This window comes from Sphaeramia orbicularis, chromosome 5 (genome assembly GCF_902148855.1).
Source record: "Sphaeramia orbicularis chromosome 5, fSphaOr1.1, whole genome shotgun sequence".
NCBI lineage: Eukaryota > Metazoa > Chordata > Actinopteri > Kurtiformes > Apogonidae > Sphaeramia > Sphaeramia orbicularis.
The window spans coordinates 3,121,094-3,142,200 of NC_043961.1; the positions used below are offsets into that span (position 1 = coordinate 3,121,094).

The window sequence follows — 21,107 nt, forward strand, 5'->3', positions numbered from 1 at the left end:
GTTGGTTGTCTGTTAGCAAGGTAACTCAAAAAGTTATTGAAGAATTTTGTTGAAATTTTCAGGAAATGTTGATACTGGCACAAGGAACAAATGATTCCATTTTGGTGGTGATTGGGGGGGAGACTGATCTGCCTTGGAGGAGGTCTGCGCTTTCTGAGTGCTTTTGCAGTTGAAACATACTATTTTTCATGTAATCTGAGTTGTAGCAGAATACCTAATTCCATTTGGAAAACTAGAAGCACTCGCAGAGCGCAGACCTCCTCCAAGGCAGATCAGTGCCCCCCTGTGATCACCACCAAAATGGAATTATTTGTTCCTTGTGCCAGTATCAACATTTCCTGAAAATTTCATCCAAATCCATCCATAACTTTTGGAGTTATCTTGCACACAGACAGACAGACAGACAAACCAACGCCGACAAAAACAGAACCTCCTTGGCGGAGGAAAAAAAAAAAAAAAAAAAAAAAGCAAAAATCCAGGCACTCACTGGGTTGGAAACATTAGAAATTGTAAACAGCCTGTATTTCATGAGGGCCTGTGGGTTAATTCATTGGTGCTGGAGTTAAAAACACACCAACACCTTCTTCAGGGTGTTACAAAGAAAAAGGACAACACTAATTTATTTATCATGTTATTTATGAGATCAAAATTATTTCCTCAAATCTAGAACTGCAGTTTTAATTAAATTTTTTAAAATTTTATTTTACACTTTAATTAAAAAAAAAATTATTCTATCATTAAGCATTTTTTATTTATTTATTTTTCACTTTTTATTATTAGGATTATTTTTTCTCTACATACTCTGTCCTTTAATTATGAGAACGTGGCGTCCTACTTCCATTTCATGCCTGTAAAACTTGTTGCTGTTGTCTCTTTGGCTGCTGCACCTGCAGTCCATCAACGTAAATTAGTGTCTTCCTCTTTCTTTGTAACACCCTGAAGAAGGCGTTGGTGTGTTGTTAACTCCAGTCCCAGTGAATGAATCTACAGGCCCTAATTTATCTACAAGCTCTGCAGAAGCCTGATAACAACTGTCAGGTGTGTTGGAAGAGGGAAACATCTAAAACCTGCAGGATACCAGCCCTAGAAGACCAGGACTGGAGACCCCTGCTTTAAACCCTGAGCCTGAAAGGGTCCGCCTGGACTTTTTTCTTATTTGGACAATAAAAGGTTAGAAAATATGTTGTGAGTGAGTCCGTTTGCCCATTCTTCCACAGCACTTTTTTTTTTTTTTTTTTTAATTTCAAAATCTAACAGTTATTTACAATTTACTGCATGTTATAATTCTGCTTCTAGCTTCCAGTACAGACGACAGAGAAATTACTATAATGACCCAATAAAACTTTTAAATGCTAATGACATTCATTTTGTCTTCTGTTAATGTATTTACTTTTTTTCTTTTGTTCAGACAAGGTATAGTTTTTAGATGTTACCTGCTGGACAGTTTCAAATGTGACTCCAGTCTTCCTCAGAACCATCATCTGACGTGCTGCTGGTAACATCTAAAAACTATACTTTGTCTGAACAAAAGAAAAAAATAAAAGTATAAAACCTATAAACACCTTGTCTCAGGTTTCAGAACCTGTTGGAATTTTTCCAATTGCACAAACAGTGAAAGAGTTACAGCCGTCTGAACTGCATATGTGCAGGATGTAGGGGTGCATCGATACTAATACCAGTATTGGGTATTGGGTCCTATACTCAGCATGTGGACTTGTACTCGTACTTGTAAAAGTACTCCAATACAACCGCAGCGATACCACTTACGGCAGCGTGACGTTCACAGTTACGTTCAGCAGGTACACGGCGGTGGAATAATGTCAGCAGTGTGGAGAATGAACTGAATAAATGGCGGTGATAAAAGTAACGGTGACCGTAAGTAACGTTCCAGACACAGACGCATACGGACGGAACGTTCTGTCCGTCCTCTGCGTACATTCCAGCTGTTTTCCAGGTGCTGGAGGATGAGTACCCAGACGGAGAATACCAGCGGAACCGTGGAGGTAGAGGATCTGTGTGAGTTAGAGAAAAACTACGAACAGATTTAGGACAACTCCCCTCATCAATATCAACATTAGTGTCACAGTGGTGTTCCCTCCTCTGTTGTATCCATGTTTGTTTGTTTGTTTAATTGGTAAGTAAGTAAAATTTATTTATAGAGCACTTTTCACAGACAGAGTCACAAAGTGCTTTATCAATTCAAATCAGAATCAAGTCAAGTTTACAGAGACCCAGCAGAATCCTCCAGGACCAAACACTTGTGACTGGTAGATTGGTAGATGAATTAGGGCCTGCATCAGCCTTTTACCATCTCAAAAACATTGGCAGAACCAAAGGTTTACAGTCTAAACCAGACTTAGAGAGACTTAACCATGCATTTATCTGGACCAGGTTAGACTACTGTAACGGCCTCTCTAAACCAGCTGTCAGACAGCAGAGGTCCATCCAGAACGCCGCTGCTCCAGTCCAGACTAGAACCAGGAAGTACGACCGCTTCAGTCCTGTGCTCAGATCTGTGCACTGGCTCCTGTGGCTCAGAGAACAGACTTTAAAACAGCTCTGCTCGTTTATGAGTCTGTCCATGGTCTAGCACCAAAGTACATCTGGGACATGTTGGTCCCATATGAACCATCTGGGACCTGAGAACCTCATGGACTGGTCTGAGAACCTCACAGACTGGTCTGAGAACCTCACGGACTGGTCTGAGAACCTCACGGACTGGTCTGAGAACCTCACGGACTGGTCTGAGAACCTCACAGACTGGTCTGAGAACCTCACGGACTGGTCTGAGAACCTCACAGACTGGTCTGAGAGAGACCTCACGGACTGGTCTGAGAACCTCATGGACTGGTCTTTTGCTGGTGCCAGTCAGGACTAAACAGGTGAAGCTGTGTTTCAGTTCTATGAAGCTAAACTCTGGAACAGTCTTCCTGATGACGTGAGACAGACCTGAACTGTGACAGTGTTTCAGTCCAGGCTGAAAACAGTTCTGTTCAACTGTGCATAGAACAACTGAAAGGGTTCTATCTGCACTCTCCTCTCTTTATTTTAACTGATTATTATTTATGTTTATTGATTATGTTTTAATCATAATTTTGCTTTTTACTTTATTTTAATGATTATTATTTGTTTTATTGATTATGTTTTAATCATAATTTTGCGTTTTTACTTTAACTGATTATTGTTTTATTGATTGTTTTAATCATAATTTTGCATTTTTACTTTAACTGATTATTTGTTTTATTGATTGTTTTAATCATAATTTTGCGTTTTTACTTTATTTTAACTGATTGTTTTATTGATTATTTTTAAACTGTAATTGTGTGTTTTACTTTATTTTAACAAATTATTATTTATGTTTTATTGATTATGTTTTAATTTTGTGTTTTTAATCTGTCTCTTTTCCATTTTTGTAAAGCACTGTGAATTGCCCTGTGTATGAATTGTGCTATACAAATAAATCTGCCTTGTCTTGTCTGTTTGTTGTTTATTTGTTTGTTTGTTGTTTGTGTTGTTTGTGTGTTTGTTTGTGTTTATTTGTGTTGTTTGTTTGTTTGTTGATTGTTTGATTGATTGGGGGAAGCCGTGGCCTAGATGGCTGGGAGTCGGTTGAAGAGTCGGCTTGTGACCGAAGGGTTGCCGGTTCCATTCCCTGGCCTTGCAGAGAGTTGTTGAGTGGTGTACCCTTGAGCAAGGCACTTAACACCCCGTTTGTTCCCCAGGCACCTCACATGACCAGCCCACTGCTCCGAGCATACAGTGTGTGTGATGCATGATCTAGTGATGGGTTACAGGTAGAAGACAAATTTTGGTTTACACGTGTGACAAAATAAAGATTCTATTCTATGAACCTACTTTCTTCTTCTTCCTCTCAAAACACTTTATTTTTTTCCGTGGCATTTATCCAGGACGGTTAATTCAGAGCGTGGATTAATTGACAAACGCTCATTCCAACACATTAAATGTCAGTAGCAGCACTTTGTTCCAGTCAGACTAATGACAACGACAATAAAGCACATTTACAAAAGGAACTAACAACTGGAATGGGATTATTAAGTACTAGTATCAGTACTCGGTATTGGCAAGTACTCAAATGTAAGTACTTGTACTCAGTCTGGTAAAAAGTGGTATTGGTGTTAGAGTTAAAAGGGAGAACATTCACAAACTCTTCTTCCTACTATCCGACATTCCAGAGAACAGAGAAGACAGCGACACGGAGGAATGATATGAAATAATATAGACCTTTATTTCCAGCAATTTACAAAGTCCTGCAGGGAGAAAGCCTTCCTCCAGCATCACAGAGGGAGGGCTTAAAACAAGAACACAGAACACAAGACTTCAGCCCCGGTGAGACTGGACATGTTTTTTACAGATTCTCAGCAGCAGTAGAGCTGAAAGGTCAAAGGTTATCAGAGCCTGAATCATCGAGGGTTCCACGTGGCGGGCTGAGGATCACTTCCCCGTCAGTTTAGGGACTTGGGGTTCTGAAGCGCTGAGGTTAACGAGGAAGTAGCTGGGTTTTCGAAGCTGGAATCGCACATTTGTGTACGTTACAATTGTGTTTGTTTTTGTTTTTTTTTCTCTTAACTTGAACTGGTGTTGATTCCTGGATCCTGGTCCGAGTCCTGGTTTCGAACTGATGCTACCAGCCCTCCTCTCCACTGCTGCTTATAAAGTCATCATTACAATACGCATCATAATCAACTCACTGTACACCTTTTAGTAATCAACGCTAATTTAAGAGATTCTACTCCGTGGCGAACCTAGCTCCTGATTGGTTACTCTGAGGCGAGCTGGTTCTGACAGGTTAAGGCCATTACATGTTGTGTAAGTCCCCCTGTTTGAGGCAGGGTGTGTGTGTTTATGTGTGTATGTGTGTATGTGTGTTTGTGTGGTGCATATAACTGGTATTAGGCACTGTGCTAGTCATTAGCCTCACCGGTTATCTACTGCAGCGAGTGCCAACAAGCTCTACTGGCCTTTTTTCTCGAAATAAAAGGGGAAAAAAAAAAATTGTAAAAGAGACAAAGAAAATGGACAAAAAAATAAAGAAAGGACCCAAAAAGAAATGACAAAATAAACAACCTTATATATAGAATAAATATAGTATGTACAATTTGCTTTGTGTGCTTCTAAAATAAATAGACAAAGCATTTCTTGCCCCCTTATAGAAGTATTCACAACTTTCCATTGACATAAGAGGCAGAACGCTGGCACCTGGTCAGTAAGAGAGTGGACGATAACAGACTGAGTGAACAGATGGAAAGATTTTACAACAGGACACCAGTCAAAACGCTGTAGAAAAGAAATCAGATGTCACTCCGGGTGAATTCGGGTGGTTTTTTTTTGTTTTTTTTTTCGATCCAGAGGATGTACAGGTGCACAGAGGAGTTATACAGTTGAGGGATCCCTGCAGCACCAGCAGCGCCCTCTGGTGTCTGTGTCAAAACATTACAGTACTTTGTGCATTTGACCAGCGTGGAGAAGTGTACTTCTTCGTTACAGTGGTTGTTCGCTTGATGAAATTCATTCAACACAAACAATGATCATTAAACGTTAAAAAGATTAGAGAAAGAAGGAAAGGAATAGAAAAAAAAAATCACAATTAACATAATTAACAAGTTTTTTTTTTTTTAAATCTGATTTTTTTTTTTTTTTTAAACAGGTAAATAATCAAGTTTTGCACATTCACACTATGTGCCCCACATGCATGCTGGCCCCTTCAAAACAGCACAGAGCTCTGACAAACGCTCCTAAAGTCAGGCGTCACATGCGTGTTTCTTCTAAGACTTTGCCTCTAGGCCAACGTCTGTACTCGGTACAGTCTGCCAAAATGGCTGTTTCTCTTTTACTTCCTCTTTCAACCTTCCAGTTTCCTGTGAGCAGCCGGAGGAAGACTACGGTTCGTACCAGCTGATTCTTAAAATCTGGTGGCAGGTAGTTTGTTGTGTGTGTGTGTGTGTCACTATTTGATCAGTCGTTTTGCTGTTCGATTAAATATCCAGTCTCTCATCTTATTTTTAAAGACAACTTCCGTACAATACATTATTCTTAACCATTTGTTTTTTTCACTTTCAATTTTGGTCTCTAGAAATAAAGGAAAACCTGGTCTTAGCTCTGGATTACATCTGGAAAACTTCAAGGAAATCCTTTCTTTGTTTTTCTTTAAACCAGTCACATTGTCTGGGAAACACTAAGCCTTTGCATAGAACCCTGGGGGAGGCTTTTTATGGTGGAACTTCTGTCAAACCTGACATCAAAACGGTTAAATCTCCGCAAATTAAAATGCTAGAAAGACACAAGCAGGTCTGCCTTATTGCACAAACCACATCTCGTCAGCACAGAGGGAGGACCGACCAAAACAATCAGCCAATAACAGGCCTATTCCAACAGACCTGATCCTTTACATTACATTCATGCTAACAGAGTTCGCAAGTCAACCACCGACCTGTTCCACAAACTGATATTCACTCTAAAACCTTTCTGAATCCAGTTTAAACCCCTTTCAGAGCAAAATATATACAGAATTAAAGGACACTATAGCTTTCTCCATTTTATATTATTCTGATATGTTATCAATGTACAGATGTTTTGCAGATGGTTTAAACGTAAATTTGGAAATACTCATAGATTGTATAAAAGTTGACGGAACTACCTAATGCTAATTTACTGATATGGTGAAAGAGTAAACTTGGCTCAACATGTGCATCTTTTTAATTGAACTTCTTAACCATATCAATAGTCGAATTATCTGTCAAATCTGATTTATTCAGTAAACAGAGGCAGGTGAATTAGCTGTTCTATTGGCCTTAAATGATTATTAATGTAAGAGTGATCTAATAAAAGGATCACCATTTGACTATTAGAAGGTCTAAATAATGGAACTGAGTGACTACATGAAATCTACTGAGTTATTATTTCTGGAGACAGTTTTAAAGTAGTGATATTTTGCTATTTTTAAAATGGAATTCTTCATTTTCCCTCATTTCTCTGTGGTCTCCATAAACTGTAAATGCTCTGCTTGGGTCTGAATTCTTCATTCATTCAACTCCACAGGTCCATCTTCAACCCTATTTCTGAGTAATGACACCAGAAAGGTGGTTTGGAGCGCTGGCCCTTTAAATGCACAGGAGACACTTCAGGCCCCGCCCCCTCCAGGTTATTGGCTGTGCTGCTCTGTCCTGTTCAACCAACAACTGAACATTTTAGGTAATGGGCTCAAAGTTTGGACATTTTCAGTTTTACTACAACCGCTGCTGCTGACAAACAATTATGTTGAACTCGGAGAAATGTTCATCTGAAGTCTGGACCTTATATGTGCAAATTTCATAACGTAACTAGTTATATAAGTAACAAATTAAGCAGGAATTAAAACAGGTTGTAGAAATCCACTCGATTTTTGCTAAAATGAATCTAAAGATAGTTTTGCAGCATCTGGAGGGTTCAAATTCAAACTGTCTGAACTATTAGGGTCCAAATACACAAATAAATGAACCACAGACTAATAAAAGTGGGTTTAGACAAATATGAGCCCTTTAAGTGATTTATCTCCATTTATCATATTATCCTCTGTATTTTCCTTTTTTTCAGTGAAAATCAGGTCTTTTTCTATATTTAATTTACTGATCATGTATTTTAATCATCATGATGAGATAACAGTTGAGAAGTATTATATAAAAAGCAGAGAAAACTTACGAAAAGGTACTTTTCAGTAAAATATATCATTAACTGAACCGTGTTTTCTGTCCCGTTCAGCCACTTGAGTTCATTAATACAACCAACAACTGAACATTTTAGGTAATGAGCTCCAAGTTTGGACATATTTTCAGTTTTTACTACAACTGCTGCTGCTGACAAACAAATATGTCGAACTTGGAGAAATGTTCGTCTGAAGGCTGGACCTGATATGTGCAAATTTTGTGACGTAACTAGTTATAGATGCAACAAATTAAGAAGGAATTCAAACAGGTTGTAGAAATCCACTTGATTTTTGTTTAAAATTATTATAAAGATAGCTATGCAGCACCTGGAGGGTTCAAATTCAAATTTTCCGAACTATTATTGTCCCCAAATACACAAATAAATGAACTAAAGACTAATAAAAGTGGGTTTAGATAAATATGACCCCTTTAATGGAAGTCTAAGGACGTTTTGAGCCCAAATTCAGCAGCTGTCAGTGTTATTTCTAACTTCTGGTGTGACTGAACCTTTTAGTCACGTTTAACAACTACTCTGACGTTTCAATAGTCTGAAATGGAAACCAATTTGCAATTTTTATCCGTAGAAGCTGGATGTAGACGTCTGACTTTCTCCATCAGACAACAGACTACAACTGGTAAACAATCATTGCCCAAAAACCAACCTGGGTAATCAGTAGCTTTCCCCTGGTGTCAGACTGTACCACCTGCTGAACACTAATGAGTACATCCTGGCTACGCTAACGCAACACACGTCCACACTTTGGACCGACTCCGATCATCGGGCTGAGCTCTGCAGGTTTGTTCCGGTGTGTGGAAGCATGTTGAGCCTCTTGTCACTTACAGTAAGCCTGGCATGGGAAACACAGCAACTAGTACTAATGTGGCCGATGGTTTCAGGCAGGATGGGACTGGTACTATTCTCACCTAGAACAGTCTGGGACGAAACCAGACTTCGACAACCCTCCACCCACCACCACCATCACCCATGGCATCCTCCAATAAATCTATAGTTAGCTCAACAAACAGTAAAGTGTGCGTCTTTGTTCCTCGCCGATACTTTTCAACATGTTCCACTTACTATTTTTCCGCAGTTTCTGTGTGTTTGCTCACAACGAAAAGCCAAGACAAAATACAACTGGACTTCGGATTCTTGCATAACCTCAGAATTTGGTAGGAAGGACGCCAAACCTCCGTGAAGCGAAGGTTTTTTTTTTTTGTGTGTGTTTTTTGGAGGGATTACAAAAGGCTATTGTGTTAATTACAAGCAATCCTCGCTAATAAATAGTTGAGAACAGGCGATTATTAGGCAAGTCTTAATGTAAGAGGTCAATTAATCCTTTTAGTGGCTGATGTAAGTGTTCGTTCTAATCTGATATTGACAATTCTCAAAAGCCAGGATTGTGAGGGAGTACAGGAGGTACAGGAATGACGACCTCCACTTTCTGTTCTGACTGGAATTAAGCAATGATTGGAGCTACGCCAGAAGGGATTTGAGCTGTTATGTTTGTGGTCCAGTCCCCTGTAGTAAACGCCAACTCCTGTTTCGTACACGCGGCGAGACCAAAGTAAAAGAGAGACAACAGCTAGCCCTATGCACTACGTCAAGAATAATTTTCATTTGTACATAAACATCCATTCGCTTCTGTTTACATCATAGCACTTGGTGATTAAGCATTCTAGGCCTGTCTGGATAAAATTTTTGCTCTCTTTTGTTTTGTTTTTTTTTCTCCGTTTTGTTTCAAGTGTTAAAATTAAATCATTTATAAACGGGAACGTCCCCATTGAAAATAATGAAGACTTGCCCTTAACCGAGATATGGATTCATATTAAAAGCATTATTTACCAAAATAATAATTTCAATAGTATAACAACAACAAAAGTAGTAGGACTCTTATTACGTAAAGTAGAGGAGTAGTAGAAGTCTGTGGGGCTGGATCCGTCATACGAGGGGGGTTTGTTCCACGGTCGCTGCGGCGAGTAGCGGGCTGCGGCGCATCAGTGTCGTCCTGATACGATGAGGATCAAACACTACTGGCCTGTCATGTCCGTCAGTCAGAGCCCCACAGAAGAATAGCCCTTGTACTGTTCACAGAGTCACATAAAGTTCAGGCATAAGGGTGATGTTTGTCGCTGTTCGTACAAGCCGATTCAAATTTTTCTTTCTTTTGTTTTTTTTGTGTGTGCGCACGTGTTGGTGCATGCATTCAATTGCCCAAATTACTGTCTCTGTCCCCGATGAACCAGCGCATGTGGAAGCAGAGGGCGAGGAAGCCGGTCCCCAGCAGGTCGCCCAGGGCCGTCAGGTACGGGATGGAGAAGTTGTCGGGGTCCATGCCTCGACCCCACATCCAGTGAACCATCCAGTCGGCCAGGTAGAGGAGGATCATCACCTGGAGACAGATTCAGACGGAGCGCAGAGGGTGAACACATGCAGATGGTTCAAAACGGAAGGTGGAAATCTACTGATGATTGTGTTCCAACCCCTCAACTGCTATTATGGAGTCGAAGAAGCAAGAATTTTAAGAATGACACTATAAACACTATAAAGTTTCCCGTTGCTGCAACTACATGAGTTTAAGAGGAGTTTAACTTTCAAAACAGGGGTGTCAAACATACGGCCCGCCAAAGGGTCCAATCTGGCCCATAAATAAATAATGACAACTCCAATTTTTGTCTTTGTATTAGTGTAAAAATGTTAAATTAAATGAAAATGTTTACATTTACAAACTATCCTTTCACAGAATGTGAATAACCTGAACAAATATGAGCAACCTGAAATGTCTTAAAAGAATCAAATGCAATTTCTGCCTGTTACTAAATGTTTTGTACCTTTGTAGATCCACTGTAACGTGTAATGTACATGTATAAATGATAAACTGAGGTATGATATGTTAAAATTGCACTAATTTTTCTGAAGAAATTTCAGGTTGTTCGTGGTTGTTTGTTATTCACATTTTTGGAAGTATGCTTTGTAGATGTAAATATTTTCATAATGTAATTTTACTTTTCCACTGTTATTATTTCACTGGTCCAGCCCACTTGAGATCATATTGGGCTCCAGATTTTTTATATGACATGAAAATGTTTACATTTACAAACTATCTTTTCACAAAAAAAAAAAAAAAGAATATTAGATACATTTTAAATAACCTGAAATGTCTTAAGAGAAATAAGTGCAATTTTAACAATATTTAGGCAAAGCAGATTTTAATCTCAAAATGTCTCTGTTTACTGTTTAAATAAAAGTTAAATAAAAAAAAAGTCCCGTGGATCAGACTGGGAGAAGCAAGACTTTGGCTCTATGAAGTCAGTAAATTATATTTTTAGAAGTAGCATAAAGTGCTGCTAAAGTTCTACTTGTTCATGGTAGAAGTCCAGTCTATTTAAACCCAGTCCCTTAAAATGATTATACTCCCTAGTATATGACTCTGCAGTTGTTATTTTTCTGTAGGTTCAATTCACGACATTCACACATGAGCTTCAGAACCTGGTGATCATTCCTCCTTAACTTGGTTTAGATTCCCAGTGGTTACATAATCTGAGGTGTTTCTGAGTGTGTACCTGCAGTAGTGCAGCAGCCAGGTAGAAGGTGATGAAGATGGGGGTCAGGGTGGTGTGGCCTCCCCTCAGAGAGTTGATGGTGTAGAGGAAGACCAGGTGACCCGGGGCCACGAGGAGGAAGAGCACACGAGCAGAGCGAGAGTTCACAGCTGGAACAGAGGAAAGGGTCCAGATTTACCACCTCAGACTGCACTCCTCACACATATAGAATGTGATCTCACTTGTTACCTCCGCCAAGGAGGTTATGTTTTTGCCAGGGTTTGTTTGTCTGTTTGTCTGTCCGTTAGTGTGCAACATAACTCAAAAAGTTATAGACAGATTTTGATGAAATTTTCAGGGTTTGTTGGAAATGGGATAAGGAAGAAATGATTAACTTTTGGGGGTGATCGGGGGTGGGGGGCCCAGGGGGCCCACGGGGGGGCCCACTGATCAGCCTTGGTGGAGGTCTGCGCTCTCCGAGTGCTTCTAGTTTAGGAAAGAAGTTACGGAAACAGGAAAGAAAATTGTTCCTAATGTTTTTACAGTTCTATTTGGTGTTGTGCCTGCTCCACTTAAATTTTCCTCCGTTAATAAGACTTGATTGCATTTACATCTTTATTGGCCAGGAGGCTTATATTGTTAAAGTGGAAATCCTCATCTCCACCAGCCTTCTCAAAATGGATCAAGGAGGTGCTCTATTTTCACAAACTGGAAAACTGGAGCCTTTAACACATTTGAAAAGACATGGACTCCTTTTCTGAACTATGTTAATAGTACAATCTGTCATGTTTCTCTTGACTGAGTATTGTATTATACAATATTGGTGTGCCTAGCAGTTTGGATTTATCACTACTTATTATTTATTTATTTATTTTGTTTGGAGTTTTTTTTTTTGGTAAAATTTAAAGTGGGAATTTTGTACTTTTATTTTGTATTTGTTTACTGTTTATTTATTTTTGTTTTTCCTGTAAGCTGGAGGGGATGTGTGCCAGGGGAGGGGGGTTTGTTCTGTATGTTGTTTGTATTTGTTTGACTTTCGGATCGAACAACGGAACTATGTTCTTTGTTTTTATATGTGAAAAAAACCCAGTAAACAGAAGGTTTAAAAAAAAAAAAGGAATGAAGTTGAATAGAGTCAGTGATGGTCAAGGTCTATTGTGTCTGTTCTTTAACCCATAAAGACCCAGAGCTACTTTTGTGGCAGTTCCCAAATGATTTTTCCTCTATTTTTTTTAACTTTTCTTAAGTTATTTATCACCATTTATTTGAATATATGCTCAAAATGTTGCATTCTTAAGTGAAAATTTGGTATTTTCCTATATTTAATTAACAGATCATGACATGTCCATAAAAGCTCAAATTGAAGTTGAACGTTATTATATCAAAAACAGAGAAAATGGAGGAAAAAGTGACTTTTTCAGTCAAATATAGAATTTTCTATAAAGTAAATTTTTATGCTCAAGTTATATTCACACAATTTGAGGGTCAATGGAAAAGCGATTAATGTACTTCCAACAGATTGGCTGATTTATGTAAAAAAAAAAGTATAATAAATGAATACAAATACATGTAATTTATAAAGCATGTTTCATATATTAAATCTCAAATTGCAACAGAAAAAAAAAAAAAAAAAAACATGAGAATTAAACAAATGATGATGATGGAAAGTAAAAAACTATGCATAAAATCTTAGAATAAAATGCTAAGTGGAGTAAAACACATTTACCTCAGAAAATGCACATTATTTTAAAATAAATACTTGTTGGATCGCTTTATTTAGAAATTGGAATCTCTGATCATGTTGAAGAAATATTTTCTGTATAAACACAGTAAATGTTAATGTGTACTTTGTGGTCTCTTCTAAATTTAAACCTCTAATTGCAGGATGGGTTTTATGAAACACAATAAAAAACAACCCTGGAAAACTCTAGTTTTATGGGATAAAACTGAGGATAAAACAGTGGAATGTTCCGCAGCCGCCCAGACACTTACTGGAACCGAAGAAGGATGAGCAGGGTGTGGGGCACTTCCTGGGGGGGTTGGGATCCCCCATGGGCAGACCGTTCATGTGCAAATAGGTGGAGATCCGACTGGCCTGAACGGCGACCAGGTTACCGCCCACACCTGTGGAACGCACAAACACGGAAACACAAACAGAATACGACACCGTGAGTCCAGAACACAAACATATATTTCTATTATTGGATTTTTAATTTTGTATTGTTTTTTTTTTTTTTTTTCTTTCATATGTTTTGTATTATGTTTGTGTCTGAAATAAACTAAACTAAACTAAAATATACAGCTGCGGAAAAAATTATTACCATCAAAAGTAATCAAAAACAATGGTTCTGCAATCCAGTTCTAACTCCTGTGTGTATCATGTGACTAAAACCGACAGAAAAAAAACATGGAATACCTAAAAGCACTGTTTTTGTCAATACAATGCCATATATATTGATTAATTTTGGTTATTATCAAGAAAACACGTTAAATGGATAGGTATCAGCTCTGAAATTAAACAACTATGAGCTATTTTTGCTGTTATCATTATATTTGTCCAAACAAATGCACTTTTAGTTGTACCAGGCATTAAAATGAACAAGAAATTGCAGAAAACAAGGGTGGTCTAATAATTTTTTCTGAGACTGTACTTATAAAGGGTTCCTGCAGGTTTCTACAAGTTAAGTTTAAAGCTGCGTATGATTTTTGTCACCTATTTTTCATTAAATCTGTAAAACCCCAGTCATAGCCCAAGTATCACGTCTTTTTGTGATTACTCACCTGAATCTTTTCTCACGGTGAACAATTTTGAAGTGTACTCCACCATAAACAACCAATTTGTTTACAACAGAGCTGGTAGGTCAGTCGGGCAGTTTCGGAATTTTTTTTTTTTTTTTGCTTTTCCTAAACCCCACCACCACCACTCTTCAGAGGTCAACTTTATTTTTAATTACAGCTTGTGTTTAAGTAACAATCTCCAACTTCAATTCACATGTTCATTCATTCCTTGCTTGTATACATATACATAGAGGGAAGGCTCGCATTTTCAGAAATTTGTCGCAACGTACACTGTGGGAAGCAGAGCTCCACACAGCCGCATTATGGCTGCAGCAGCAACAAACACAGAAACGGCTTCATTGCCTCTTGTACTGCAGCTGCGTGGAGTTCTGCTTCCCACAATGCACATCGCAACAAATTTCCGAAAATGCCCCAGTGACCTACCGGCACTGTGCAAAATCAATCAAAATAAATCAATAAACACTCAGCACTACTTTTGTGTCAATTCTCAAATGGAATTTTCTCTATATCAAACATTTCTTAAGTGATTTATCACCATTTATTTATGTTATTATCCTCTGTATTGTTGTATTTTATCAGTAAAATCTGTTTCTTCCTGTAGTTAATTCGCTGATCATGGAGATGTTCATAAAGTCAGATTAAAGTTGAGGGTTATTATGTCAAAAATAGAGAAAACTGAAGAAAAAGGGACTTTTCCAGGAAAAATCTATCATTAACTGAACGTAAACCAAGCATTTCCAACCAGTCATTAATCCGAGTCTGTGGGTTTTACTTGTGAATCAATGTTGTAGAAGATGACGGTGTTTCCATGGTAACTACGGAGCCTCTGAACGTCCAAATGGGTCATATCTGATGACCATGAAAAGATGAAGAACTGTATTTTACACCAATTATTTACAAGTATTGATAGAATTAGGGGTTCAGCAATTATTAAATATTTTACACTGATTGACCCTTGCTCTATCAAAACCCTGGTCTCTCTAGTCTTTAATTTTTTGTTGTTTTACACCAATTATTTACATGTATTGATAGGATTAGTGGCTCAACATGTATTAAACAGTTTAGATCAGTAGATGGTTTTGGTCAGCGATGGATGTTTGGGTCTTTAAGGGTTAATATCTGTCCAGGGACTGCAGATAAAAATAACCATTAGATTAACTCTGGTGCATTTACAGCAGTGTGAGTTAATGTATAATACAGGGATATTGTACATTATTTAAAAAAAAAAAAAACAGTGAATAAATAAATAGACGGTGTTACACTCAGGAATATGTCATTATAAAGAGCTGCTTGTTATTTTCCACCTAATGAGCCCTTAATTCCACCTCCCTCTATCAGCTCTAAATGATCACTTTACACATCATCTAATTCTGGAACACATTTGTCATCCTTTGCTTTTAGTAACAGATGGATGCGATGACATGAATATCTATCACGTGAGAACAAATTTTTCTATTTTTACTTTTCACACTGACATTAATCCTTTGTTATGTGTTATTTTCAGCTGCTGTAATCTCCAGCGTTTCACACTCACATTAATAATGTTTCCTCTAAATGCACTCAGTGGTGTTGTGGCTTACCATTGATGACGGGGGTGAAAACAGCCATACCAGCGAAGTTTGGGTTGGTAACAGTCTTGTCGAGGATCAGTCCACCGACACTGGAAGAACAGAAGATTTAACCGTTAGAGCAGCAATAAAACAGACTGAATTTAGGTTGGGCTTGGAAATACATATAATATTCTAGGCAAAAACTATTCCACTGAGAAAATGAAAATAATTAAATTGAATAATTATCTGTATTAAGCAGCATCCAAGCTTCTGTAAACCTACTGAGACAAAAATGAATTAAACTTACATCAGGGGTTTCATTGTAATCTCAAGCAGGTCAGAGCAGTAAAATTATACATAATATATATAAATTAACTTAGAAATTATCCCTATTTTATTATTTATTTCCACTAGTACTTTCTAATATGCAATTGCCCATTTTTCACTACATATATTTTTTTAGTTATTGTTACCCCATTCAGTTCGGTTTGTTCTGTTTCTTTGTTGACACTCTAGCACAGCGGTTCCCAACCTTTTTGGCTCATGACCACATTTTAACATCACAAATTTCTGGCGTTCCCAGACATTCAAAACGGAGACATTTTCTCTTGGAGATGTCTTAGTGGGGCCAGGCGGGTAAAGAAATTTTCCCATTCTCTGTTTGGTCCTCTCAGATATTACATCCTGCATTTATTTGAACTTGATTTTATTACGAAAAATGTGTGGTGTTTTAATTATAATAAAATATATAGTGAATCATTTTACTTTTTTTTTTTTTTTAACAATTACTAGAAATTTCAGGCGACCTCATATGAATTTCATAAACAAACACAGCTCTAGCAGCAAAACTATTGGTTGAATTCATACCAAATTGGGTTTATAGATTACCAGTAACCAAGAATAGCTCTGATTGCATTTTGGGAACAGTAGATCTAAGTTGAAATTTTTATGAATTTTTCAAATTTTTTTCCTCTCCCATTTACTTATAATGGGCAAAATTTCAAACGTCTATAAAAACATAAATTTTGTTTCAGTTTACTTCAGACTTGGCACATATATAGAGGCCACTGATGTGACATCAGCACATGCATAGACGTGATGACATCAGCTGGATCGATGACAAAATAAGATACAATATACACAAGGGGTGGGGTTTGTTGTGTCTGTTTCTTTCCTTTTTGTCTTGTAATATTTCTTATATGTGTATATATTTGGTGTTGTGCTGTTACTGGAACATTAATTTCCTGAGGCTCTACCCACGGGATCAATAAAGTTCTATCTAATCTAATCTAATTTAATCTAATCTAATGTAAATAATAATTTTTCGTGTTTAGTGCAAAAAAGTAAAAGCGCAATTTTAATGATATTAATAAAATTCCACTCATTCTTCTGAAGAAATTTCAGGTTGTTCATGATTGTTTAGAATATTCACATTTTATTGTGAAAGCATAGTTTGTAAATATTAAATATTTCATCATATAATGTTACAGAATTTTACTTTTTACACTGAAACTAAGACAAACCTTTGGAGTTTGTCATCATTTATGCTATTATTTTACCGGTCCAACCCTCTTGAGAGTTAATACCTTCAGTGCAACTCACAAATCCCTCCCATGGGTCAGACTGGACCCTCTGGCGGTTCGGTTCTGACCCCTGAGTTACATCCGCTCATAGTTCATGTGTCTAATATTTACCTAAAACCAGTCGCTGTGGGTGTGCAGATGCTACCAGGTTTAATGTACCATAACTGGGTAAAGTTTGCATAAGCAGAGTTCTCCTGCTGTGTCCTACCTGCTGATGGCCATGGCAATGATGACGGGCTCCCATCCAGAGTAGAGGACCTCCCTCGTGGATGGGATCTTCCTGGCGATAAGGACCCACAGGGGACACATGGCCACGAACGCAGCACACACCAGTGGGTTGGCGTAGTTGTTGAACTCTGAAAAGAAAGAAAAGAATGAATATTGGGGATTCATATAATAATAATAATTCAATATTCTTGTTTTTACTGTAACGCACTTTTCATTGGTTATGATCTTATTATCCACATTCAGCCAAATTTGATCTGAAGTGGGCCAGACCAGCGAAACAATAACATAATCATATATAAATAATGTCAACTCCAAATGTTTTCTATGTTTTAGAGTGGAAAAAGTTAAATTATGCAATGAAAACGTTTACATCTACCAGCTATCCTTTAAAACAATGTGAACAACATGAACAAACTGAAATTTCTTAAGAGAACTAAGTACAATTTTAAAATATTCTGTCTCAGTTTATCATTTACACGTGTACATTACAAAGTACAGATCACAGTGGATCTACAAATACACAAAACATCCAATAACAGGCAGAAAATGGGTAAACTTGCACTTCAGACAATTCAAAATATTCATATTTGTTCAGGTTATTTGTGTTTTTGTGAAATGATAGTTTGTTTTAGTGTAAATACAGTAAAATGACATGAAAATGTTATATTACAAAGAGAAAAAAAATTGGAGTTGTGTGTATTTATAGGTTATTACCTCTGATAAGGAGGTTATGTTTTCATTGGGGTTTGTCTGTTAGCAAGATAACTCAAAAAGTTATGGAAGGATTTTGATTAAATTTTCAGTAAATGTTGATAACGGCACAAGGAACAAATGATTAAATGATTAATGATTAATGAAATGATTAATGAAATGATTTGGTGGTGGTCGGGGGGGGGGGGGGGGGGGGGGGGTCTACTTTGGTGGAGTCTGCGCTTTCCCAGTGCTTTTCTAGTTCTGATAGTATTTTACTGATCTGACCACTTGAGATTAAATTGGTCTGTATGTGGAACCTGAACTAAAATGATTAATATCTTCAGTGTAATTTTTGCATTTCACAAATTCATTCAACGGGCCAGACTGGACCCTTTGGGGGGCCGGATTTGGCATGTTTGAGACCTCTGATTTACAGTGAAAAATGCAAAATGCTGAGGATAATATCATAATAAATGGAGAATAATTACATACAAAAGGTTAAATAGAGTGAAAAATTAATTTGGGATCTGCCAAAAAGTAGCAGTGGGTTTATGGATTAAGTTCATTTAAGTCTGTGAGCTGAACTCTTATGACCTCATGTACTGACTGATAATCCTCCATGTTGTCTGTAGGGGCAGTGTTGCTGTTATGTGTTGGAGGCGAGTACAACCACCCAACATATATATAAGTAGACAGACCACATACGGTTTGTACACAAGACCCAGACACCAGCTGTGTTTTAACGTGTTTCAACCAAAACAAGCCCAATGAGCTGAATATAGTCCGTCTCTGCGGTATTTGGAGTGAGTAAAGTTTGTGGCCTTCCAGACAGAGGGAGGACTTATGGGATTTGGGTCAGGATGGTTTCATTGCTTTTCTGTGAATCTGTCTGTGCTAAGAGGAGGAAACAGTTTAATACAGATGGGTGTGGAGGAGGCGGTGGCGCTGACGACAAAGTCAAATAGCTGTGGAATTCATTCCTAAAACGCAGTGAGGTCAGGTGTTGTTGGGTGATATCTTTATTTACCACAGTGTCACATGTTAGGCTCATATGCACATGCAGCTGGAGCCACTGTCCGAACAGCCTGTTACTGCGTGACGACTAAATAAAGCATTTTCCAATAACGTGTCCCAACAAATCAACATTAACCTTCTGGTATCCAGAGCATATTATGCACACTTTATACTTCAGATTATAAAACGTCATATTGTTTTTCACAATTTGAGTCAGGTCAGAGGCCACTAAAACCAGCCCACTGTAAACAACAATGGAAAGTTTCTCTGAATTGAGTAAAAAATGGGCATTCACACATTTTAGCTCAAAACTGTTTAATTTCAGAGCAGATATCTACCCATTTAACATGTTTTCTTGATAAAAACCAAAATCACTTCAGTTCTTCCATCAATATCTATGTCACTGTACTGACAAAAACAGTGCTTTTAGACATTCCATGTCTTCTTTTCTGTCTGTTTTAGTCACATGACACACACAGGAGTTAGGACTGGATTGCATAACCTTTGTTTTCGATGACTTTTGATGGTCTAATAATTTTTTCCGTGACTGTATATCCAGTACTGCACAGAAAAGACCAACATTATGTTAGTTTAGTGAAGTTCTAATGTCCACAAATATGCATTTGTGTCTGTATTTGATCCAATCTGATATGTGAAGTAAGTACTTCATTGCATAACCATGTTTTTGATGACTTTTGACGGTCTAATAATTTTTCCATGACTGTATGTTGTTCTTATGTTCTAAAGTAATGTTCCTTTCAAAGGAACAGGTTTTGTTTGTTGTTTTTTGTTTTCTTATCTGTTTCATTTGTAAAAAGTAAGTGGGATTACTTTGTTTCATTGCATATTCAAAATAAAGTAAACTAACTAAATAAATAAACAATATATGTATTTTTTTGTTGGTTTTTTTTTGGCCACATAGGCTATAGGAAAGGAACCAAATATGGTAACTTCACTGACCTTGATTTTTACATGACAATAAAATATTTCTGAAAAATTTCACATAAGTAATAAAGTCTTATGTTGTCCAAAACAACTACAGTTGAGATTTTGAATTTCAGAGTATTTATTTAAGTGAACTAAAGTGGGTTAAAAAAAATAGGACAGCTAGTGAGTATTTGGTATTTTTGTTTCCAGCTCAAGTTGATGAAATACAAAAAAATGTTGAAAAGTTCAAAACCAAATGGATGTTGACAAGTATTCATGTCACTATTTGTTATATTGTCTGCCAATTGTAATTCTGTTATTACTTTCATTGCTGTTTCGGGAGGGGGGGGGGCTTGTGGTTCTGGGGGTTTATGCTCAGGGGAGACTCACACAGTGTTACCATTCATGTCAGAAAAGATATGTAATGTGTTAAAATGTAATAAAGATGTGTGTTAAAAAAAAAAAATTCAAAACCAACTGTATAAAAAACATTTTTGCTTACTCTGTACTTACTCTCTAGTGCAGGTTTCTGTTCTGATAGTGATCCTTTATTATTTCTACTGCACTGGCAATGATTGAGGAGGGATTTTAAGTACAGTTTGTTGTTTGCTCTGTTTGCTTTGTTTTGTTCTGTTTTTGTTTTTTTTATGGTGCTAGCTGCGTTTGATTTACACCCATGCTTACTTAAGATTTCTGTAAGGACCATTCAGTAATGCACTTGTATTATATTGAGAAAACGTCAATAAAAAGATCTTGATAAAAAAAAAAACCCCCAAAAAAAAACCAAAAAAAAAAACATTTTGACATTACTATGGCGCTGTGCAGATTACACCCTCTTGGGGGTCAGAGCTCTAAGTGGGACACCAGAGGGTAAACTGAGGCGTCTTACCCAGCTCCTTGTACAGTCCTGTGGAGATGCCAGCCAGCAGGGACAGGGTGATCAGGTCTCCAAGGCTCGCAGCGATCGGTGTGGCCACGTTGTCCGGGTGATGCCAACTTTCCTGGACGCAACGATGACGCCGATCTGGAGACCTGAGGATCAGGATGTATCAGCATCGACCTTCAGGACACTG

The 21,107-nt window shown here is 37.6% G+C and overlaps 1 protein-coding gene across 1 annotated transcript in view; it reads right to left on the reverse strand.

The window, feature by feature from the left end:
- Window positions 1-8,922: 8,922 nt before the first annotated feature.
- The window catches only part of LOC115419464 (solute carrier family 41 member 1-like), a 12,254-nt gene continuing 69 nt past the window's right edge, over window positions 8,923-21,107 (reverse strand). The window contains 7 exon segments of the mRNA XM_030134258.1: window positions 8,923-10,090; window positions 11,262-11,410; window positions 13,233-13,364; window positions 15,620-15,699; window positions 17,381-17,528; window positions 20,924-21,022; window positions 21,025-21,066. Coding sequence (XP_029990118.1) covers window positions 9,905-10,090; window positions 11,262-11,410; window positions 13,233-13,364; window positions 15,620-15,699; window positions 17,381-17,528; window positions 20,924-21,022; window positions 21,025-21,066 — 836 coding nt within the window. The 3' untranslated portion in view covers window positions 8,923-9,904.